Source organism: Ochotona curzoniae, unplaced genomic scaffold (genome assembly GCF_017591425.1).
Source record: "Ochotona curzoniae isolate NIBS_2020 unplaced genomic scaffold, NIBS_Ocur_1.0 contig_3622, whole genome shotgun sequence".
NCBI classification, from domain to species: Eukaryota; Metazoa; Chordata; class Mammalia; order Lagomorpha; family Ochotonidae; genus Ochotona; species Ochotona curzoniae.
In genome coordinates this window covers 28,183,945-28,207,084 of record NW_024465926.1, presented here as the reverse complement: position 1 = coordinate 28,207,084, position 23,140 = coordinate 28,183,945, and the positions used below count along the sequence as shown (strand labels likewise).

The following is a 23,140-nucleotide window of genomic DNA, read 5'->3' as shown; positions in this document are numbered from 1 at the left end:
GGCAATGGCATTGCATGAGATGAAGACGGTGAAAACTAAGATCTTGTTTCACCTGGAATGCTTTGGGGGGGACATTCAAGAGTGAAATTAAATAGGCGATTGAGTCTGGAGCTCAGAGGAGATGTCAGGAATAGAGGTGACAAGACAGAGCCAAAATTCAAAGCCAGGCGACCAGAGATGGTCACCAAGGGAGAAGGTCAACTATGGACACCTGTTACTATTGAATATGAACGCCATTGGTAGATATCAGATGTGCTGTCTAATATGGTAATGCCTATTATATGGTTATATAGTTATTATGAGGATCAATGTTTATATCTATTCTGCATATGTCATCATTGTCACTATTCTGTATTTATGTGTCTCTATAGGTAATAGAGAAGAGCAAAAGTGAAAGTGCCACAGGAGCCAGGTAGGGCGAATCTATAGAATAATCAGGTAACAACATGCCATGTAGAGGTTAGCACACACTGGAAATATAACATATGCTAATTTAGTCTCCTCCCCCTTTTCTTTCTCTTGTCCCTCCAACAGACCTGCACACAGTAGTCAAAGTATTCTGGGTCTTGCCTCTACTCCGAGAATAACAGCTGATCAATGAATCCACATGGTAATGTAAAAGATATTCTACATCTGCCCTCTGTGTTAAATCTGGAGGGCTTGGGGGTGGGTAATTTTTAAACGAAACAATAGGGTGCCTAGCCAAGCCCTGAGCCTCAGGCTCTGAACTGACAGTATATCTGCTTGGGCTAACTAGGCTACCTGTGACACCACCAGGTTTATCTTGCGCAACTCTGGGGCCAGCCTGTCCCTTTTGTCCTCTGGCTTGAGGGCACCTAAATGTGGCTGAGCTTCGGCCTTCCCCACAGAAGTGTGTCCATTCTTCTCCAGTTCCAAGGCTTCATTGACCATCCCAGGACAGATCAGTTGCCATGACAAAGTGGCCTCCTCTAAAATCAGGGCTTTGCTGGGGTCATGCAATGCTTGGACGTAGACAACAGGGTCCTCCTGGAGGAAAAATTTCTGTAAAGACAAAATACAAGGAGGGGAATAAGAATTCCATGCTTTGGTTTCGTGGGAATGTGCACCATGGCTTAGTGAACATCTAACAGACAAGGAAATTTGAAAGTGGTATGACCATTAGAAAACAACCAGGTTCTGCTAATGGAAGCCCTGTGCCATGATTTTCTAGCTCCACACCCCTGGATCACTCTTCCTCATCTGCAGAACCATGTACCCTCAGTTGATCAGGGTCTAATCAACACTGGCCTCTTTCCAAGTGATATTACACAATGTCTTACAGGATCACTGTGTAATTTTTTTTTCCTTAATGTATGTGTGTTTAGAAAAGTTCTGCCCAGATGTCACACTGTGGAAAATATTTTGGGTCATACATCTCATAATATGCCCATTGACAGGTCCTGTCTCCCTTTGTGCCTCTGACTCCTTACTTGCAAAATACAGGAGAATTAACAACAAAAGGGTGAGTGGGACATACACCCGAAGATGCGCATACAAAGAGATCTAGAAGGACACTTGACATTCTGGACTTCCTTGCCTCCTCAGAGCCAAGAGGGTAGCTTCCTCAGTTCTGCTCACCCCACAGGTGAATCCACACTCGGGGATGGAGTTAGAAGGGAGGACCAGGCACTCCCAGGGGAGGAAGGCAGACACAGGTTCCTGATGCACCTGCTAAGAAGGTAGTAAAGGCAGCTGATAAGCAGAGAACTCTTCTCTGTGTGACCAGACAAGCCAAGTTGATTCTAGCCTCAGGGTTCCACGTAGCCATTAGCACCCAATCCTTCCAATACACACTCTGGAAACATCACAGAGTTTTAATGGCTTCTTAGCTCACTCTGAGATTGGATATTGTCCTCTTGGATCATTAATTTACCTGCTAATTATCTGTTTCTAGTACCAAGCCAGATCTCACTAAGAGCAGGGAACCCTGGTCATGATGCTCAATGTAGTATTTACAGTGCTGACATGGGCAGATCCTCAACACATATTTTTTAATAAATAAATGAAAAGGTAAATAAATGACATAACTGGGGACTATGCATGCTTGTTTTTAAAAATAGTTTATTTCTTTTGCTAAGATGTCTATACTTTTGTATGCTTTATCCAAGAAGAGAAAGAGAGGGTATTCCCCAAATGCCTACAATAGCTGATCATGGAGTCAGGAGCCAAGAACTCAATGCAGCCTTCCATGTGTGGGTGGTAGGAACCCAATTACTTAATCCATCACCTGCTATCTCCTAGGATCTGCACTGGCATGAAGCTGGAATTGGGAGCTGGGAACAAGGGAGCTTTAGGGGAAAATCAAACCAAGGCACTATAATAAGGGATACTAGTACTTTAACTGTCTCTGCTGCTGCCCAAATGCTTGCTCCCACATGTATCTAAAAATGAGATGGCTCAAAGATGTCTTAAAAATTGGTTTAGGTGAACACTTTCAAATTTAGCATCTTGTTGAGGCAAAACTTACCATGAGAATAAGAGATATCAATCATTTCACAGATATTGAATGTGAAGTAAAACACAGATTGAGAGCACTGGGCAGCTTGTAGCAATCTGCACCCCGACAGCCCACTTAAACAAACAGTGCTCACTTTGGCCCCAGCCACTTACAGAAGGAGAGACATACTGTCCCAAGATCTGTTTGGAGAGTGGGCACCAACCTGGTCCATGTGTCACAAGCAGTGCCCACAGCAGCCCAGTCACAGAAGGGTACTGAGCTAGCCAATCTCTGTGTGTACCCAGGCCATGTTCTGTCTGAGCTAGAGGCATGTTCAAGATGCATATACAGGGTGCTGAGGGCAAATGTGCATGGAGGCAGAGGATAATGCAGCCACTGAGGATTTACCTTGAACCTCTTGACCGCAGGTTTGGAATTGGCGAAGCCCTTGATGATGAAGGGCATGATGAACACGGACAGCCGCAGGGGGTTCAGGATGGCCATGGTGATGAAAGCCTGCAAGAAAAGCCGGAGGAGGCAGTGAGAGGCACAGCATCTGCTTCCTCCAGTCCCAGGGATCTCTAACCCTGGGTCTCAACCCAGAAGCACCCTGTGCCTCCAAAGAAGCAACTCCTTTATTTGGCAGAGGTCAAACTGTTATTTGGGAACCTGGGAGAAGGGACAGGGAGAGTGCCCATCTTGGTCTTAGAACCAGGACATCTAGCCCTCTTTGCAATTTAACCACTGGGTAATTCTGTCATTCTGGGCATATTACCACCCACTAGGCTCAGATTTCTTCAGGAACAAAAACCATATAGTTTTCCCAGAAACAAAGTTGGGAAAACACTCAGATTCCATGTGAGGGAGCCTTGTCCACTGTCAAAGTAACCTGAGACTCCATTACTGCTGTGGAGATGGTGTTTCTTCTTTGCCTTTGATGATGGTCCTTTCTAACATCCCATTCTCCTTGCCCTTCCTGCCTAACCCTCGCCTCACTCTGACCATAGTTAACCACAGTAGGCTCTTAGGGTCTCAGAATGTGGCCTCTCAGAGAACCCCACAGTCCACGCCCATTGCTACATCTTTCTATTTCCTACCAAACCCAGAGATAAACTCTAAAAGAGTACAAAGTCCTGAGTCTAATCCTACGTGGTGTGACCCAGAAGTCCCCCTGAGTCTGTGTCCCCAGGTCCTCCCAGGGGTATTTCTCCGGTGCAGGCCTGAACCAAGCAGAAGTGACAGTTGCCTAGAGCACAGACCTTGACTGCAGACTCTGAAATGCTCTCTCTACGTGTTTCATGTGCAATCTGCTGGGCTTCCTGGCTGGACAACCACCTGTGCAAGAGCTGAGCCCTGTCTCATTCTCTTCAAAGAAGCGGAAGTTATAATCCTGAAGTACAGGTGCTGAGTCCCAGGGTCCAGGTCAGACCACAAAGGGAAAGACCAAAGAGGCTACACTTTTCAATCTGAAATGTATTTCCATGGGTCTTATTTGGGGGTCAGAGAAACTCCTCCATTTGAGACTCTCAACCTGAAGAGTTCTCTGGGAATGGCCAGGTCTGTAATCACACATGCTAATGACCCTGCTCCTCTTCCCCCTCCCCTCCCCCTGCCCAGGATTCTGCTGTGCCTCCTTGCCACAGCTTCTTTCCAAGGCACATCACTTTGTCAGATGGGCTGAGACAGAACACTTGAGCATCTGCAAAGTCTGGACCATCAAAGCCAGGGTGGATAACAGTCACTTGTAAAGTGTCCAGGCCTTTGAAAAGACCTAAGAACAGTGCCCAGTATGGTGGAGACAAGGGAAACACTGAAGAGACTTACTAAGGAGGCTGTGAGTTTGAATTCTAAGTGTATGTGGACGAGAATCATGACTGCAATGGACACTGTCGGGGAGATAAACATGGTGCCGGTGACCAGGCTCTGGATAAGACCACTCCTCTCCAGGAGTTTCTTTTCTCTTCCTCTTAGGTCTGGGACAAAAAAGAAAAAAAGAAAGAAAAGAGCACACCTAAAATAACCACAGGAGCATTCTCTATAGACCATAGCACAGTCCTCAAAACATGAAAGAGATCCCGCACCCCACCCAAGAGGCTGGGTCCAGCCATGACATCATTACATTCTGATCAGAAAGCTGGAGTATCCTTACCTTTAATTTTTTTTGCAAATGGCCTCTCCCAGGCGTACATCTTCACCAGCTTAATGAAAGTGAGGACTTCACTGGTGATGCGGATACGCTGGTCACTGACCTGAAATGTCTGACTCTGTATCTTCACCATCATACTGGTGAGGAACACCTAGAGTCAGGAGATAGCAGGTTGATTGCTATGCAAGAGCTGTACTTGACCGAGGCAGGAATATCCATCCTGAGCAACCAGAGTACAATTTTGTATTGTTGAATGATGGGGGTACTTGCTGAGAAATGCATGGTTAGGCTATTTTGTGAACATGCAAATATACATGGCAGAACAGATTTCCACAAGTCTAGGTGGTATAGTTCCTCCACTCACTGTAGCCTTTTGATGCATTCAGAGGCAGATACACACCAGGTGAATGATGTTGCTGTTAACGTGACATTTCAGTTATGCAGTCAACATTTTTTATATAAGCAGGAAGAGTACACACCAGGGGCCTAAATCCTCACCTTGCAAATGCCGGGATCCCATATGGATACCAGTTCATATCCCAGTTGCTCTACTTTCCTTCTAGTTCCCTGCTTGTGGCCTGGAACCCTAGTGTGAGACCTAGAAGAAGGCTCCTAGCTTTGGATCAGCTCAGCTCCAGCCACTGCAGCCACTTGGGGAGTGAACCAGTGGATTGAAGCTCTTTCTCTTTACTTCTCCTTATCTGTAAATCTGCCTTTCCAATAAAAATAACTATTTTTCAGATCATGTTCCTGTCAAGAAGTGACACCTGACTGTACTGCCAAAAGCAGGCTCTAGACACTGATTGAAGACCTGGTTTTAACTGCATGGAATAAAGCCACAGAAACTCCCTGGTCCCTGTGAAGGTGTCCCAGGGAAACCTGTCCAGCCATCGCTGGTCTTTGGGTCCCAAGCTAGGGTGATAAGTGGCTCCTCTGCCTCAAAACTGAACTCTGCCACAAGTGTAACCACCTTCCGATGAAAGCAGTTATTCAAGAGGAAAACATTCCACTTCAGTACTTCAGAGCACACATAAGCCAACAGTCGGGTCTGTTTGGCCCACCTGAATCTTCAGTAGCAAATCTGTATCCCTTTTCCCATTAGACTATGCTGTGCCAAAGGTCAAATGTCATCTGCACTAATTCTGGATAAAAGAGAAGAGAAATCTCACATAGAATTATCATTGTGGCACTCTGCAACACCGGGTTCCATATTTAAGGACTGGTTTGTGTGCTAGTGGATCTGTTTTCAATCTAGCTCCCTTATAACATGCCTGGGAATGTAGCAATTGATGGCCCAAGTAACCACATGAGAGACCCAGATGAGTTCCTGCCTCCTGGCTTTGGCGAAGCCCCCAAGTGTTGCAGACATGTGAGGAGGGAACCAGTTGATAGAATCTTTTTATTCCTATTTGTCTCTGCCTTTAAAATAAATAAAATATCACCTCTAATTTGGTACCCAAATGTTGTGGCCAGAGAAATTTGATGTAGGAACTGAAGATGAATCTTTACCACTACTGTAAAAGTCATTAAGAATTAGCATCTTGAGCCCGGCGTGATGGTGCAGTGGTTAAGGTCCTCTCCTTGCACACCCGGGAACCCATATGGGCACCGGTTCTAATCCTGGCGGCTCTGCTTCCCATCCAGCTCCCTGCCTGTGGCCCAGGAAAGCAGTCGAGGATGGCCCAAAGCTTTGGGACCCTGCACCTGCGTGGGAGACCCGGAAGAGTCTCCTGGCTTCGGATTGGCATAGCATCGGCCTGTTGTGCTCACTTGGGGAGTGAATCATCGGACGGAAGATCTTCCTCTCTGTCTCTCCTCTCTGTATATCCGCCTTTCCAATAAAAATAAAATAAATCTTTTTTTAAAAAAAAAAAGAATTAGCATCTGCACTTTAAGAGTCCTGAGAGTTCTAGGAATGCTCTAAGTCAAATGGGTAGCAAAGACAGACATACCTCCAATGGGAAGACCAGGAGGTAACACATAGTTGCAATAAGCGCAGTGAGACCAAGGATGTAGTAGGCAGCAGTGGTACAGGTGATCAGCAATGCACAGGAAATGAACACCAGTGGGCCAAAGTTCACCGCATCAAACAGGTGGCTTATGTCGTTGGTGAAGAAGCCGATGGCCTGTAAGATAGTAAGCACTTGGGCACAGGTATTGCCTTTCCAGGGACCCAGAAAGAGTGGTACCACAGTGTATATTTTATATTAGAACAATCAAGTTGCAGAATATCACACAAAAAGTAGCACCATTTATATAAAAATGCACATTTCCCAAACAATTTGTTTGTAGTGAACTTATGGATGTACCCAAGTGTACTTTAAAAGGTTTGGAAGTATACAAACAAAATTGGTAGTGAGTACAGGGCAAGTGGCTAGATGCACAGCACCCTCTGCATAAGCTTAATGCTGTTTCTAAGGACAATATATGCAGGGAAGGGGTAAAATAAAAAAAAAATCTTAAAATGAACTGAGGATAGTGTCTGGAGATATCTAAAACAGCTAACCTGAATCTTGAATGGACTTTTACAATGGCAGGGGTTGGGGAAGTGGACATGCCTGGTGGATTTGAGGACTGGAAGTCAGCCCAGCCAGGATGAGAGGGGGAAGTCAAGTTAGAACTAGAAGACAGGCTTTGGGCAGAGCTGAGGCTGAAAGGGGGCCAATGTCAGATCTCTATGGAGTTGGACTTGAGGCTAAGAGCAAAGCCTTTTTCATAAACACAAAGGTCCCTTTCAATGTATAAATAATCTGTGCTCCTCGGGCAACTGGTAAGCCTCAGAAAACTAGAGGAATCTAAATTAAATATATAAAATTCTAATACTGCTCCTGCTTTGGGGTTCTAAGTGTTGGTGTTATGTGGTAAAGAGAGCAGAAAAAGTTCCTACCAAGGATCCAGCAGGTGCACACCCCTCTCTGATGCAATTAAGGAAAGGAAAGCTCAGAGGAGTCATCGCTGAAGGCTTTGTGCTTGTCCCCCACTGCTCTCAATAGCATGCTGGTTCAGGGCATATGCATTCCAAGCGCATTGTTCTTGGCTGTATCCCTGGGCTCAGAACAGAATTGCTCAGACGGGTTTCAGTTACTATTTATTGAACGAATGTAAAAATCATCTCTAAGACCCTCAAAACGCAAGAGCAGCTCGCTGAGTGTGTGTACAGGGGTGTCTAGTTGTGTTCATGACCCAAAAGCAACTGCTGATGGCTGTCCAAGGCTCAACCCAGGGATTAAGTTCTTCTTCTTCTCCTCTCTTAACTCCCCTTCTCCCTCCCCAGGTACAGTCCCCAGGGTGGTGACACCAAGGGAATGGTAGGACGCCCTGGTGGTACAGCCCCAGGTACCTACCTCCCCCGAGGTGATGTGTGTTAGGGACTTGAACCTCATGAGCTTCTCAAAGGCAAGAGAGCAAACAGCCGTTTGAAACCGGATGCCTGTGCGCTGGTTGACTATCCAGCAGGCGCTCAGGCTCAGGGACTTCAGACACTCGGTCAGGAAGAGGCCGACGCAGAGCCCCACCCTGTGGATGATGCTTGCTGACTCATCTTGGGAAGACTCTAGGATCCTGGGTATAATCAGCACCTGAAAGAATACAAAAGTCTGAATTGTTTGGATCCTTCTAAGCCTTGTTTCAGACACACACTTGATATTGTGGAAAGAAGCGTTGGGAGGTTGGGGATTTGTCGAGGGATCAATAAAGACCAAAAAACCAGAACCAAAGAAGCTACAATCCTATTCTGAAGAAACTCAAGAGTCCATTTGAAAGAGAAGACTTAGGAGTTCCTCTGACTCAGATCGTAATCCCATCTCTGGCACCCAGAACCTGGTCCTGACAGCTGACGGGTGGGACACACAAACAGGAGAGAGTGACTGTTTACAAAGATGTGGGCAGAATTTGGGAACCCCAACCAAGGATGGTGAAGCACTTGGGAGCAAGCAACAGCAGGCAACTGTGACCTCCATAGCCTTAAGGGGCAAGGAGAGGGTGCAGTTAATGGAATCCAGATAGAGGAGTCATGAGACAAGGGTCCCTGATAGGAGTTCTAGTCACCAACCTCCAGCAACCTGCCCTGTTCCATTCCTTCCTCCTGGCTCCTGTTAGCGTTTCTCATTGACCAAACACAGTCAGAAGCAAAGGGCAGGGAGGCCCTTTCATGTAACAAGATGTATGCATGTCCCACACTTTGGGCACAGGACGGAGTGGAAAATGATGAAGGGGGAAGAGATATAGAAGGCAATGGAAATTGCCAGGATGAGACAGTTTGGAACCAGTTATGTATGTGCTGTCATCACCTGTGATTCCTTCCTAACCCACAAACACTCTCCCCTTGGACAGTGACGGTGCCTCAGTTCTCTTGTTAGGAGGATCTCACCTTCCTCCCTGCAGTCTAGGATGAACTGTCAATCAAGGTGCTACACCTTCTCTAGTCACCAGATGGGCATGTGACTCCCATGGGCACACTGGATGCTTACTCTAGAATCAGAGGACCTGGAGGATGGGAGACCGTCGGAGCCCACTCATCCCAGCCATGGCACACAAGGACACTGCTTCCTGCTGCTTAACCTCCTTAAGCTGCTCAGCCACTTTCCAAAGCAGTTAGCATGCACTGGACTAGACCATGCTGCAAGTGCTTTCTGTACTTATTAAAAGGTATTACCTTCTCCAACAGAAAACTCTTCTTACTCATTGAGGGTTTCCACAAGGTCTACCCTTGAGGGTAGCATGGATGTTCCTGAGGAAACCAAGGCACAGATAGGACAATTAGGTTGCTCAAAGTCACCGGCAGGGCCAAGATTTGGCTAGAGAGATCATAGTCTTAACTCCTATGCTATACTGCCCCTGAGAAAGGTTTTTATTCTCTGGGCATCAGTTGAGAGACAAAAATATCTTCAGCTCCTGGCATGGGCTTGAATATGTCCCACTATTACTTCCAACCTCTCAAGTCTGGAATCCTTCCAAGCCGTGTTAAGTCCACCACTCACCGGGCCTAGCATGCTCAGAATTCCAAAGCAGCAGCCGAGAAGCACATCTAGAATAATTCTTGTTCTCTGGAACCTCAGCATCACACGAGGCACGGAAGCTTTTTCAGACCCGTGCCTGGAGACCTCTTCTTCCCAAAGGCGTTGGAGCCTTGAAAGAAGAAACATTGAACCGACTGAAATCTCTTCCTGTGTGAGAGAAGTAGTTACGGAAGGACATGGAGAGCCAGGGAAAGACAGGGATGGATGGGTGCCAGGTGTCTGGGAATGATAGCTTAGGGGTGATACTAGGCTGGCAAGGCCAGAACCCCAGATGGCACACATTCCTAAGATAGGGAGTTCAAGGAGCTCACCACTTTGCCATGAGTTCTGCTCTCCTACCTCCTCCCTCTGGGCATATCATGATCCACCCAAGGACCTCCTGGCTGGGATTGTGGTTAGATAACCAACAGCAAGGGAAATGGCCCTCAAGTGGGTCAAGTCAGCATGAAATGTGAATTAGCAAACCAAAGCTGCCAGAAGAGGGGCTGTCCTCTCTTACAGTGAGTTTCCTTGCTCATTGTTCCTTTCCTCCCCCCGGGGAAGGTTCTCCCTGTCCCCTGTTCTAAAAGGCCTCTCCCTCTTCATCCTGGCCTGAGCTGCGCTGGACGTGGCACCATGTTTCATCCAAATACCTAGGTATGCAGAAATGTCCCAACATAATGAAGCAGACAGTAAAACAGAGGGCATTTCCCAAATAATCCTCAATTTTCAAGAATTACCAATATTCTGGCTGTGTCTGCCTTGCTCTGCTTTTCTGCTGTTGCTGCTGCTTGAGTACTTAAAGCAAAACTTCAACATCGCATTATGTTTTTAAAATATTTATCTTTATTTGGAAGGCAGATTTTTACAGAGAGGAGAGAAAAGGAGAAAGGCCTTCTTCCTTCTATCAGCTGATTCACTCCTCAAATGCGCACAGTGGCCAGAGCTGAGCAGATTAGGAGCTGGGAGCCAGGAGCTTCTTCCCAGATCACACATGTGTGCAAGGACAAATCTGAGAGGCCACTTTTAGCTGCTGTTGTTTTCGCTTATTTATTTTCACTTTACTTGAAAGGCAGAGAAACAGGAAAACACAGAGATCTTCCCTCCACTGGTTCATTCCCCGAATATTGGTGACAGCTAAGGCTGGGCTGGGCTGGGCTGAGGTTTGGAGCTTAAGCTTGGCATTGACCTCACATGTGGATAACAGGCACTCAACTACTTGAGCCACATCTGCTCTCTTCATGGGGCGTCATTAGCGAGAAACTGGAATTGAAAGTGGAGAAGCCAGGACTTGAACCAAGCACTCCAATAAAGGATTTGAATATCCCAAGTGGTGGCTTAATCTCTGTGCCAAACATTATCCCTGATTAAAACACAAAAACAAAAACAAAGGCTCTTTTTTTTTTTAATGATACAGTTCCATAGGCCCTGATAGGCTACTTGAGTCTCATTTTAAGCTGCAGCTGTGTGTCCTCCACTGCATTCCTATACCACTTACTTGAAATTATTTATCCTATAGAATTCTTAACTTTCTGGATGGAATTGTTGCCTTCCTGGGGGTAGTATCTAATATAACTTTCTTTCTCCTGGAAGTTAGAACTAAAGTCTAAGTGAGATTCAGAATTCAAACTACTTGGCAAAAATACTTAACAAGCAACGGCATGTGTCTTACCTTACCCACATTAGGAGCAGCGTGATACTTGTCATACTATTTCTAGTGATGTTAAGATAGACCATTAAGTTAGGGCATGCCATCTTGACTCTGATTTGCAAGTTTGCCTCTATCAATGATCATTGCTCAGAACTGCTTCTACTTGACAATAATAATTTATTTTACGGTTGTATCATCCCTTCTGTATTTAGCAGCCTGAATTTTTCTGTAAATAATGGCCTTCCCTCATTGCCCTGAAATATGGTTAGTTCAGGAAATTGTCCTGGTTTTAAAACAATGTTAGTCATTCTTTTTCTAATAACACAAATCAAAGCTCACAAAACCCAGAACCTTGACTTCCAAAAAGTCCCCCAATTACTGCAAATAGCCTAAAAGAGTACATGTCAAGCTAATGACACTTATGATACTTGGGCTTACACAGAACTGCAAACACTACACATTGCGGGGAGGGGGCGGGAATTAATAAGGAATATTTCAAAAGTACCAAAGAGGTAATCATGAAACATTTTAGATGGGTGTGGCATGATGGTGCAGCTGCTTAGCTTCTGACTAACACCACTGGGAAACTGGAGCTGATGGCTCCTGGCTCCTGGCTCCTGGCTCCTGGCTCCTGGCTCCTGGCTCCTGGCTCCTGGCTCCTGTCCTGCTAGTCTTGGCTAAGACACTGGGGTGAGTGACCAGCAGACAGAAGATCTCCTTTTCCTCCTCACTCGCTCTTTCAGTCTCTCTGTGCTTTCACATAATAGATACATTCTTACATTTGTTTACACAGAAAAGACATTAGAAATATCAAAGACTCTTACATACCAAAGCTTCAAAAATAAATTAAGACTGCTATTGGGCTATAACTAGAGGAAATGACTAGCCTCATTCACTCCAATCCTCAAGTTCTCAGTACTTCCATTGATGTCACAAAAAGGTCTTTCTTAGCATCCACTAGCAGAGTTTTCCAGTGGCTTCCACAGGTGAATGCTGTACTCACTGACTGTGAACCCTTCTCTAGGTCATGATTGCTCACGTTCTTACTGAAAATATTACTCCAGTGAAACTCCATAGTAATACCAGCCTTCCAGTATCAACCCGATGTTGATTCTTCTGTATGCATCTTCCTTTTCATCGCTTTTCCTGAAAAGCTGGCAAAAACTATGAACTTAGCTTCACCTTTTGTTAAAATAAAATAGACCTTTTTATAACTGCTGCAAAACACAGCGTAACAGCTTTGGGTGCCTGCTTGATTCCAAGACAAAGCTTGGGTGAGTCACGCTTTATCCATGTCACCCCTGAATTTTATCCCTCTTGTGGAACTTCCAACAGGCAGTGGCAAGGTACACAGAATCCACTTTTCAAACTTCATTGAATACAATATCTTGCACTTGTAGCATCTCTTCCAGAGGAATTGTCTTCACAGTCCTCAAGATATTTGAGCCCAGTTCACTGGTGAAGGTTCCATTTATCTTCATCTTCCTGAACTCTTCGCATGTTTTAATTTCTTCCTCACAGCACACAGATCAGTGCCACAAACTTGAGTCAGGAAAAGATCAGATGAAGTCCTATCATCCCAACAAATCTTTTCCAGTTCATGCAACTTACCAGTCCCTAAAAACTCACCAATCTTTTCAGCAATTTGTGTTCCTACTCCGGGCAATTTCTTAGCTTCTGTTGGATGCTTTATTTGGTGTGGATCCTTTGCTATAACAGACGCTGCTTTCCTGTAAACATTGCACTTGTGCATAGCCCACCTTCTCTAAATCTATGCGTTCCGTGAGCACATTGGTGATGTAGTGTTTACTCTCCTGGGGTGCCTTTTGCTCATGGTAAGCTACTCTTGAAGGCCTCTCATTCAGAACCAGAGTCTGCCCGCTCCCCCATCTCCTGACTGGAAGAAGGGACAGGTCTTGGATAGAAGGCTGGAGAGACAACTTGCTGAACCAGTTTCAATACTTAAGGCAAGGGTACAGGACTGAACAAGCATTGTTGTGGTATTCAAGGTGCTTCTAGAAGGCTTAATCCAGGCTTGGATGTCTTCCACACATCCCCAAGCTGGACAGTCAGTTGTAGTCACTGGGTGGCATTCACTCTTTTATTCTGGCCTCATGCATCCAGTTCCACTATCTGTAAAACAACATTCACTGCCCATGATGCCCAGGGACAACGCAAAGGAACTGCAGGTCTCCCCCCTAAAGCTTATGCAGCAAGAGCATGGCAGACAGATGGGACATAATGTGATGTTCTGATCCATGTACTGGATCCATGTATTGTATTGCCAGGAATTAACAGAGAATGGAATCAAAAGATGAGGGTTCTTCAGTACAAAAATGTTTCTTCCAAAGTGTTTTCATGATATACTGTTTCCATGAACTTTTTGAAGACCCACTTGTCTCATTAAATCACTTGGATTTTGTGTTTTGTGGGTTTTTTTTTTTTTATCCCATTTCATCCTCAAGCAATCCTGGTGAAGTACAGGAAATTCAATCACAGGGCTGGTTAGCCAGTGGTGGCTTGAGGATCAGGAGACTGTACACAATACCCAGTTCTACTGTGACATGCTCGATCTGGAGCAGTAAGACAAAAAGGAGAGGACGCAGTCATGTCTAACTTTGTGGTATCATACACCCTTTGAAAAGATATATATCCTTGCTCCAAAAAATGATGTCCAGCCCATAAAATGTACACACTATTTCAGAAGACTGATGAACTCCAGGTTAAGAACTGTCCCCTATCCACTGTGTGTCCTCCACTAAGAAGCAAGAATCAAGCTGCCTGAGGATGGCCCCCACTCTGTAACACCTCTGGCTCCCAAATACCAGTGCTTGGTCTTGTTTGCCCAGCATGACTTTACCTTTCAGCATTTTTGGCCGAGGCATCACGGACTGACAGTGGAGGGATGCTGTTCTCATTCAGGCGATTCCGTAAGCCTCGAATCATGAAAGGGGTGAGCCATGATAATGTGAGGTAAGAGAACAGGCCAGAATCATCTTGAGGATGAAGATCAGGATATCTAACAAATAGTGAAAGCTAGTTAAATCAAAGGCAAATTTTGTCTTTAAAGATTTTATAAATTTTCTTGAACAATCAGCATGGTGGTATAATAAGCTAATCCTCAGCCTGCTGGTGCCAACGTCCCATATGGACACCAGTTCATGCCTTGGCTTCTCCATTTCTTGATCCAGCTCCATGGTTCTTGGGCCCCTTCATCCACATGTGAGATCTGGAAACAGCTCCTAGCTCCCAACTTTGGACCTGCCCAGCTCTGGCCATTATAGCTATTTGGGAAGTGAAACAGGATAGAAGATCTCTCTCTCTGTGTGTGTCTTTCCTGCTCTCTTTGTAAGTATGATAATCCAATTAAATAAAATAAATCTTTAAAAATGTTTTGAAAGTCAGAGTTACAAAGAGAGAAAGAGAATCTTTCATCTGCTCATTTACTCCCCAAAGACAGCACTGGCCAGGGCTAGGCCAGGCCACAGCCAGGAGCCTGGAACTTCCTCCAGGTTTCCCACACACGTGGCAGAGACCCAATAATCTGAGTCATCTTCATCTGTCTTCCTAGGCACATTAGCAGGAACTGGATCAGGAGTGGGGCATCCAGGATGCTGGCATCACAGGTGGTGGACCACAACACCAGCCCCTCAAAGTCAAGATTTTGAAATGCTGTCATCCAAGGGTACACACAGGTATTTCTTCATGACTTCTATTAGTTGTAAGTTAAGAAACAGAAACACCAAAAACATCCATCCCTCATAGAGGAATTATTTTAAAGGAACGAGTGGGACAGACATACAACCCAGCAGTTAGACTTTCACTGCTATGTTTACATGCCAGTGTGCCTGACTTTGAGTCCTAGCTCCGCTCCCAATTTCAGCTTCCTGCTAATGCAGACAGTGCGACACAGCAGTTGATGGCTGAAGTGATTGAGTCTCTGCCACCCATGTGGGAGATTCAGACTGAGTTCCTGTCCATCAGCTTCAGTATAGCTCGCTCCCACCCTACAGGCATGTGGGAAGTGAACTAGCAAATAAAAGCGCGCACTCTCTCTCCCTTCTCAAATGAGTAATAAATAAATTATAGTATTCTCATATTATAAGGTGAAATGCAGAAACTTTTAAAAATACAGCCAGGCTATACATAGAACGTGGGAAAATCTCCAATCCTCTTAAGCAAGAAAAAAAATCGAATTGCAGATCAAAAACAATGTCATTCTATGAAGTTCCCTTTAATGTAGCAAAGCTTAGAAAAGAACTTGGGGATAATTACATTAAACTATAATTCACTGGAGAGCGTGTTATTGAATTTACTTCTTATATTTAAGGCTAATGTCATAGAGGTTTTGTCTCATTACTCTTAGAATGAAGACTGATATCCCTTGAAGCTGACTGTAGGGATCTGCCTGGTCCATGCCCACCTTCACATCATCTCACATGCCATGGCAATCATCACACATGATAATCCAGAGGACAGGTACCCTCTCTGTTTGGACACATCATGCTGTGTTTCTTCCAACCCATGACCAGGCCTCTGCACATGCTGTTCCTCCCTTTCTCTAAGTGCCCTTACCCCTGGCACAAATCAGTCTTGCCCTCTTCCTGGCCTTCTAAGTTCTTGTTCATCCTCCATGTCTCAGCCTAAGTCACTGAGCAGTCATCAAGCTGTCATTGCACTCTTGCCTTGCAGCGTACCATATGTCTTCCTCAGCTGGGCTCACATGTACGGGAAGCATGCTCTTGCTTTCTGACTCCCTGACTGAGGCTCATGATAGCAGAGGTCATTTTTGCTTGGCTCCCTGTTGTTTCCCAGGATCTAGCTCAGTGTCAGGCACATGCCAGTGTTCAAAGATGCTTGATGAGTGAGTGAAGGACTGTGACAAGTGACCTGACTACATAGGGACCCTTCAAGGCAGGTCCAGGAGTGAGAGTTGTGTTGCCTTGCAAACACCACCACTCCCTCCCCATCAGGACTCACTTTGGCCTGGGACGGAAGGGAATCATGGTTCTCAAGGCAGCATCATACTTCCCCCAAGGAAGGGTGTCTGCCCTCTCTGGCGCCTCAGTCTTCCTCTCCTGCTGGCTCCAGGACTCATCTTTGATGGGGTGAGTTTTCTTGGGAAAGAAAATCCAAATAGGTCTCAGTTTCATTTCTCAGAAATGCTGTCCTGAAGGAACGTGGAAAAAACTGCAGAACTGGTCATTGTTGAAGCTCAATGTATCAATAATAAACCAAAACATAAAACAAGTAAATCTTGGGGCCAGTGCAATGGATCAATTGGCTGCTCTCCTCCTGTGAGAACCAGCATCCTATATGGGCACCAGTTTGCATCCCAGCTGTTCTATTTCCCTTCTAGCTTCTCGTTTGAGGCCGGGGAGAGCAGTAGAGGATAGCCCACAGCCTTGGGACCCTACACCTGAGTAGAAGACCTGGAAGAAACTCCTGACTTTGGATCGACTAACTCCAGCCATTGCAGTCATTTGGAGAGTGAACCAGTGAATAGAAGATCTTTCTCTCTGTATCTCTCTAAATCTGCCTTTCCAATAAAATAAACAAATAACAAATAAATCTCAAAATATTACAAATTGCTATTTTGACAACTAAAGCAAGGACAGAGGTGATTTGTAGGATTTCATATAAAATAAATAATACTATTTCAACAGCACAAGAAGAGGTTGACCGAAAAAGATCCAAGCTAGTAGTTAGTTCAGGTAGGAAGAGTTAGGGAATGAAACGATGGGGAGTTCATAACTAGAGGGAATTGTCAAGGTCCAAGTTGATGTGCAATAGTGATGTGCTTATAGGTGTTTATCATAAAGGAACACATAAATAAATATATGCTAGATGATAACTAGATACATGAATATATACAGAAGGATCAGATGGTTGAATAGCTGAATATTTATATGGATATAGACAGAGATATGCATGAACTATGATGGTTTATCAAGGATTATGATTTATCTAATTGGAGAAGTTTAATGTCCTTTGGGGAAAAAATCAAGTGTGAATAAAACTGAGACACAGGCCCAGTACCATGGCCTAGCGGCTAAAGTCCTCGCCTTAAACACACCAGGATTCAATATGAGCGCCATTTCTAATCCTGACAGCTTCACTTCACATCCAGCTCCCTACTTGTGGCTTGAGAAAGCAGTCGAAGACAGCCCAAAGCCTTGGCACCCTGCATCCCTGTGGGAGACTTGGAAGAAGCTCCTGGCTTTTGGCTTCGGATGGGCAGAGCACCAGCTGTTGCAGTCACTTGGGGAGTGAATCATTGGATGGAAGATATTTCTCTCTGTCCCTCCTTTCTCTATTTATCTGACTTTGCAGTAAAAATAAATAAATCTTAAACAAATAAAATTGGAACAAACAATATTTTTGACCCAGTTTATGACCACTGACAAACTGCTGTTGATGTGGTTTCCTGGTATTTTAACGCCAAAAGTATCTACTTACATAGCTAAGTCCTGAAACCATGTCATCATCTCTGTCGAAGCCAAGATTCACATGGTCACCTGAAGATTTGGAGACCCAGTCTGTCTTCCTCCTGGTCATCTTCACTTGTACAACCAATTCTTTGCTTCCTAGAATTGGGGAACCTGAAAAGACAACGGGCAGGAACAGCTTGGCTCCATCCTTGAGCACTCAGGAGAGGGAACATCACCCCGACAGGAGTATTTGGGGGCCACGCAGAGGATTGAGTCACTGCCACAGCACGTGATCCTCCCTCTGTTGGAATATACTTCATCTCTTTTGTGAAACATCGCCTTAGACCTCAGCTTCAGATCAACAGAGAAACCTTCTCTAACCACCCACTCCACCTTGCTCCCAACCCGACACCTTTGGAACTTGTTCAGACTTCATTTTCTGCATCACCCAGAAAATTCCATAAGCATAGGGATGTGTCTGCTTTGCTCTTTACTAAATCTCCAGGGCCTGTGTGAAGCTGGGATTAACCTAGCAGGTCAACAAATAAATGATGAGAATTGAATGAGAAAAATGTCACTTTGCTACTCTCTGACTATGAGATTTTAGAGATTGCAGGAGGAATGTGGGGGCACATTCTAGGCATCTTAGATAATCACAGAACTTACAAAAAATGTTTTTTATTTTGTCCTCAGAATATCCATGAGCCTACAACAGGACACACGTCATTTTCAGGAGTATTTTTTAAGGGATGGAATGAGAAAGAAAATGGGCAGCAAAGCCAGTGAGCATTCTGAACTAGTCAGAGCCCTGCTTTTAGGGGGGGATCAGGCTCAGCTTAATTCTCTGCTATTGCCATATGAAATTATTTATTTATTTATTTATTTATTTATTTATTTATTACTTTCCATTGTATTGTTTGAAGGTTTAGGGTTTCCCCTATCCCTTCCTTTTCTCTCTCCTCTTTCTCCCCCTCCCATTTCCCTGTATTGTACAATAAAATAATCCTACAGTTCCAGCATTCTGCTATTTAAGTATATCATGGCATTGTAGGTATAGACAATGGTAGGAATCCAGAGTCCTAATGTCAAGATATATATTCAACAGTTTCATTGACAGTCCTTTTTGTTCTGGAACAGAGCTGCATACTGCAACATATACTCACTTGCTGGCATGCTAGTCTCCATCACATACTTCCTCTAGGGGATTATATGTATATACATCTTTACCTATATATCTATTGATCTTGTATTTTGCATGAAGGTTGTCATACATCAGCAGAACAAAATGATTATTTCACTGGGCATAATGGTCTCTAGTTGGGACCACCTTATTACAAATATGAGAATTTCATTCTTTTGTGACTGACTACTATTCCATGGAGTAGATATACCATAGTTTCTTTAGCCATTCCTCTTTCAACAGGCATCTGGGATGTCCCATGTCTTCACTATTAAGGATTGTGCTGCTATAAATGAGGGTTGCACAGTACTCTTTCATATGCACAGTTCATTTCCTTTGGATAGAATCCCAGGAATGGGATAGCTCGGTCACATGGTAGATCAATTTTCAGTGTGTTGGCATCTCTACGCTGAATTCCATAGTGGACGCCCTAGCTTACATTCCCAACAACAATGAAGTAGGGCGTCTTTCTGTCCACATCCATGCCAGGTGTTGTTAGATTTGTAAATGTGGGCCAGTTTCATTAGAGTTAAGTGGAACTTCAACACAGTTTTTGTTTGTATTTCCCTAATAGCAAGGGAGCCTGAGTATTTTTTCATATGTCTATTAGCCACTTGAAATTGTGCTTCTGAAAAATGTCTGCTCATTGCTTTCACTCATTTCTTCTCAGGGCTGTTTATTTTTCTGTCACTGGATTTATGACATGATTTGTAAATTCTGGATATTATTTGCCTAACTATTTGTTGTGTGCAAAGATTTTCTCCATCCTGTCGGTTGCCTCTTTATTTTGTTCACAGTTTCCTTTGGTGTACAGAAGCATCTTAGTTTGATGTTTATTTTGTTTTTTACTTATGTTGGCTTTGCCTACTTGTGCTTTGGTGACTTTTCCCAACACGTATGCCTTGCAGAGTTCTTCCTATATTTTCCTGAAATAACTTGATGGCTCCTGGGTGCACATTTAGGTCTTTGATCCATTTACAGCTAATTTTTGTATAAGGTGTCACTGGGTGGCATTCACTCTTTTATTCTGGCCTCATGCATCCAGTTCCACTATCTGTAAAACAACATTCACTGCCCATGATGCCCAGGGACAACGCAAAGGAACTGCAGGTCTCCCCCCTAAAGCTTATGCAGCAAGAGCATGGCAGACGGATGGGGCATAATGTGATGTTCTGATCCATGTACTGGATCCATGTATTGTATTGCCAGGAATTAACAGAGAATGGAATCAAAAGATGAGGGTTCTTTGGTACAAAAATCTTTCTTCCAAAGTGTTTTCATGATATACTGTTTCCATGAACTTTTTGAAGACCCACTTGTCTCATTAAATCACTTGGATTTTGTGTTTTGTGGTTTTTTTAATCCCATTTCATCCTCAAGCAATCCTGGTGAAGTACAGGAAATTCAGTCACAGGGCTGGTTAGCCAGTGGTGGCTTGAGGATCAGGAGACTGTGCTCCTTATTCCCAGCACAATATCCAGTTCTACTGTGACATGCTCGATCTGGAGCAGAAAGTCAAAAAGGAAAGGAAGCAATCATGTTTAACTTTGTGGCATCATAAGCCCTTTGGAAAGCCTGACAAAAGACATGTATCCTTGCTCCAGAAAATAGATTGTCTACTATTGTCTATACCTATCCTTAAATAGTACAATGATAGCCTGGTGACCACTGCTGAGGCACTATAATATTATAACGATATGGGACAAAAAAAAGTTGGGGATCAGGAGAATGGGAAATTTGGATGGTGAAATCCCTGAGCCTAGGGAACTGTATCATGAACATATAAAAGTTAAAATAATAGTGGATAATAACCCCAAATACCTTGAAATAAATCCAACCAAAAACATGCAAGATCTCTATAAGGAGAACTACAAACATTAAAAGAAAGTAGAAGACTCACATGTTTTTAACAAAGAGCCCCATATCTTCAATTTGCACAAGTCTCATTTATTGCAGTTGGTCCTGGGGTTCAGATGCAGTTTGTGCCACTCAATATTGAATTATGCTTCAACAGACTGCAATCTGGGAGAAGATTCTTTAAAAGAAAATTCTCTAAATTGCTTAATCCCATCCCCTCCCACACATCTCCTTTTAGAAAACCACAACTAGATCAGAAAACTTAAGCTTCTGGAATTCTACAACTTGTTTGAGCTAGGCTTGACACCAGGCCGAGAGGTTTACCTGCCTTATAATGGTAGAATGCCAACCCTCCAGGGACCATAGAAAAGAGAGAGAAAAGGAGTTGAAACAGGTATGAGAGCGTGCTTTGTGCTCCTTGGGATTCTGGAGCAGTTTGCTGGCTCCCATACACCAGAACTAAATATTGACAGATTAAAGTCAAGTTGGCATGCTTCCGAATGTGGCCCTCGGGGCAGGAGCAGGGACAGTGTGTACTGCTGCAGTTTCTCCACACACAAAGGTCACAGATGGAGGCAGCACATCCAGATTGCAAGTCATGTACCCTGGAGGATGGGTCAGCAGCATGCCAATAAGAGCTTGTAAGTAACCTATGCTGGCAGTTGGTGAAGACTGTAGTTCTAACATGAACAGCTTGACACTTTGCTTTGTGTTCACGAGTAAGAAGAAAGGGAAACCCCAAGGAAAGAAGTTAGTTGCATCTTCACTGATTTGTCAATCACATTAGTAAAACTGATGACCAGTTGTCAAACATTGCAAGAATATTCTTTTCCACCCTTTCCCCAATACTCAAAATATAATGGCTATATGCACCAGACACTTGTTTTTTGTTTTAAGGATTTTTTTTTTGAAAGTCAGAGTCAGATACACACACTCACAGATAGAGAGAGAGATAGATCTTCCATCCACTGGTTCAATTCCACCAATGGCTGCAATAGCCAGAGCTGGGCCAGGCTGAAGCCAGAAGCCAGAAGCCAGGAGCTTCATCTGGGTCTCCTACAGGGAAAGCATTACACACTTGCAAAGTTAAGCTGCCTTACAAAAATTCTTTCCTTTATTTCTAAAGCCTAAACAACCATGAAAAGCACGACTCAAGCTCTGGTTTGTACCTTTGCCCATTTCTACGGCATAAATACTTCCAGTACAGTTGAGTTCAAGATGCCAACCTAACTGTATTGAAGGCAGTGTTGTAAAAAGATGTCCAGCACATCATTGTGATATTTCCTCCATATAGTTAAGTGACCTCAAAAGTACATAGAAGTAAAAGACAGTAAAATAATCAGCAAATGATAAGTTTTTGAGTATTCGCTTTATTTCTAGTATGATTTATTTAGCTGCAAGTTTATCATTTAATTTTTTGAAAAAGATGTATTGACTTAAAAGGTTGATTTACACAAAGAGGAAGACATATGGAGAGAAGATCCTTCATCTAGATTTTCAGTCCCCAAATGGCTGCACAAGCTGGGGCTGGGTCAGGCCAAAACCAGGAACCAGAAGCTTCATCTGGACCTCCTGTGTGGACCTAGACTATTTTGTGCTAATAGCATTAGATGCCTTAGAAGGGACCTGGATCAGATGCAGAGCACTGGGACTCAAACTGGTGTCTCTGCGGGATGTTGGCATCACAGGTACTGACTTAACCTGCTGTAACCACACCATTGGCCCCTATACAATTTAGTTTTTAGTAATGTCTGCATTTAGCAACTGGGCTGTCAAAATTGCTGAAAAGTTGACAGTTGCTATTCATGAGCCAGTATCAACAGGTTCCTGCAGATCGTTGCTTCAGCAATCTTGGAAAAAGGGACACTTTTTTGTTTTCTAAATTCTTCCCCTATCAAGACTTCTTTCCACAATTCATTTGCAAGTGCTTGAGGGGGCTGTGCTAACTGCACCTGTGGTTAATTTTCCTGGCTCCCTTCTGGTGCAGATTTAATGGGAACTAGAAAAAACCAAAGACAGAGAGAAGGGCTTGCCAGAGGCAGCCCCATGGCCTCCCAAACTGCAAACACAGAGAGTCATCAAGATCTTAGAGGGGGCTTGGTGCTCACAAAGAGAGGGTAAACAAAGCCCCAGATCCCAAGGAACATTAGCCAGTCAACTAGTCAGAAAATACCACTTAAAAATCAGTGCAAGGTCATCAGGCTCCAATGACAGCCGGGCAGGCAGTAACCTGATGGCCTTTGTGACTGCGCTGGGAAAGCTGGGATGCAAAACGCGACGCAGAACCCACGCCCTTACTCTTCCTCTGCTAGTGACAACTCAGCAGTGACAACTCAGCAGTGGCGCTTTTATTGAGCACTGCTTAGAGAAGTCATTTAAATTATTGGATCTTATAAGATCTTTCAATGGTCAGACTATAC

The 23,140-nt window shown here is 44.2% G+C and overlaps 1 protein-coding gene across 1 annotated transcript in view; it reads right to left on the bottom strand.

Annotated features, from left to right (window-relative positions):
- ABCC11 (ATP binding cassette subfamily C member 11) overlaps nucleotides 1–17,810 on the bottom strand; it is a 53,608-nt gene extending 35,798 nt beyond the window's left edge. The window contains exons 1-10 of the mRNA XM_040982187.1: nucleotides 17,712–17,810; nucleotides 16,233–16,369; nucleotides 14,113–14,271; nucleotides 9,584–9,731; nucleotides 7,949–8,182; nucleotides 6,557–6,730; nucleotides 4,608–4,755; nucleotides 4,283–4,431; nucleotides 2,867–2,974; nucleotides 763–1,023 (exon numbers count right to left, since the gene is read on the bottom strand). Of these exons, the coding sequence (XP_040838121.1) occupies nucleotides 763–1,023; nucleotides 2,867–2,974; nucleotides 4,283–4,431; nucleotides 4,608–4,755; nucleotides 6,557–6,730; nucleotides 7,949–8,182; nucleotides 9,584–9,731; nucleotides 14,113–14,271; nucleotides 16,233–16,369; nucleotides 17,712–17,810 (1,617 nt within the window). The remainder of the gene's footprint in view (nucleotides 1–762; nucleotides 1,024–2,866; nucleotides 2,975–4,282; nucleotides 4,432–4,607; nucleotides 4,756–6,556; nucleotides 6,731–7,948; nucleotides 8,183–9,583; nucleotides 9,732–14,112; nucleotides 14,272–16,232; nucleotides 16,370–17,711) is intronic.
- Between the last annotated feature and the right edge of the window lie 5,330 nt (nucleotides 17,811–23,140).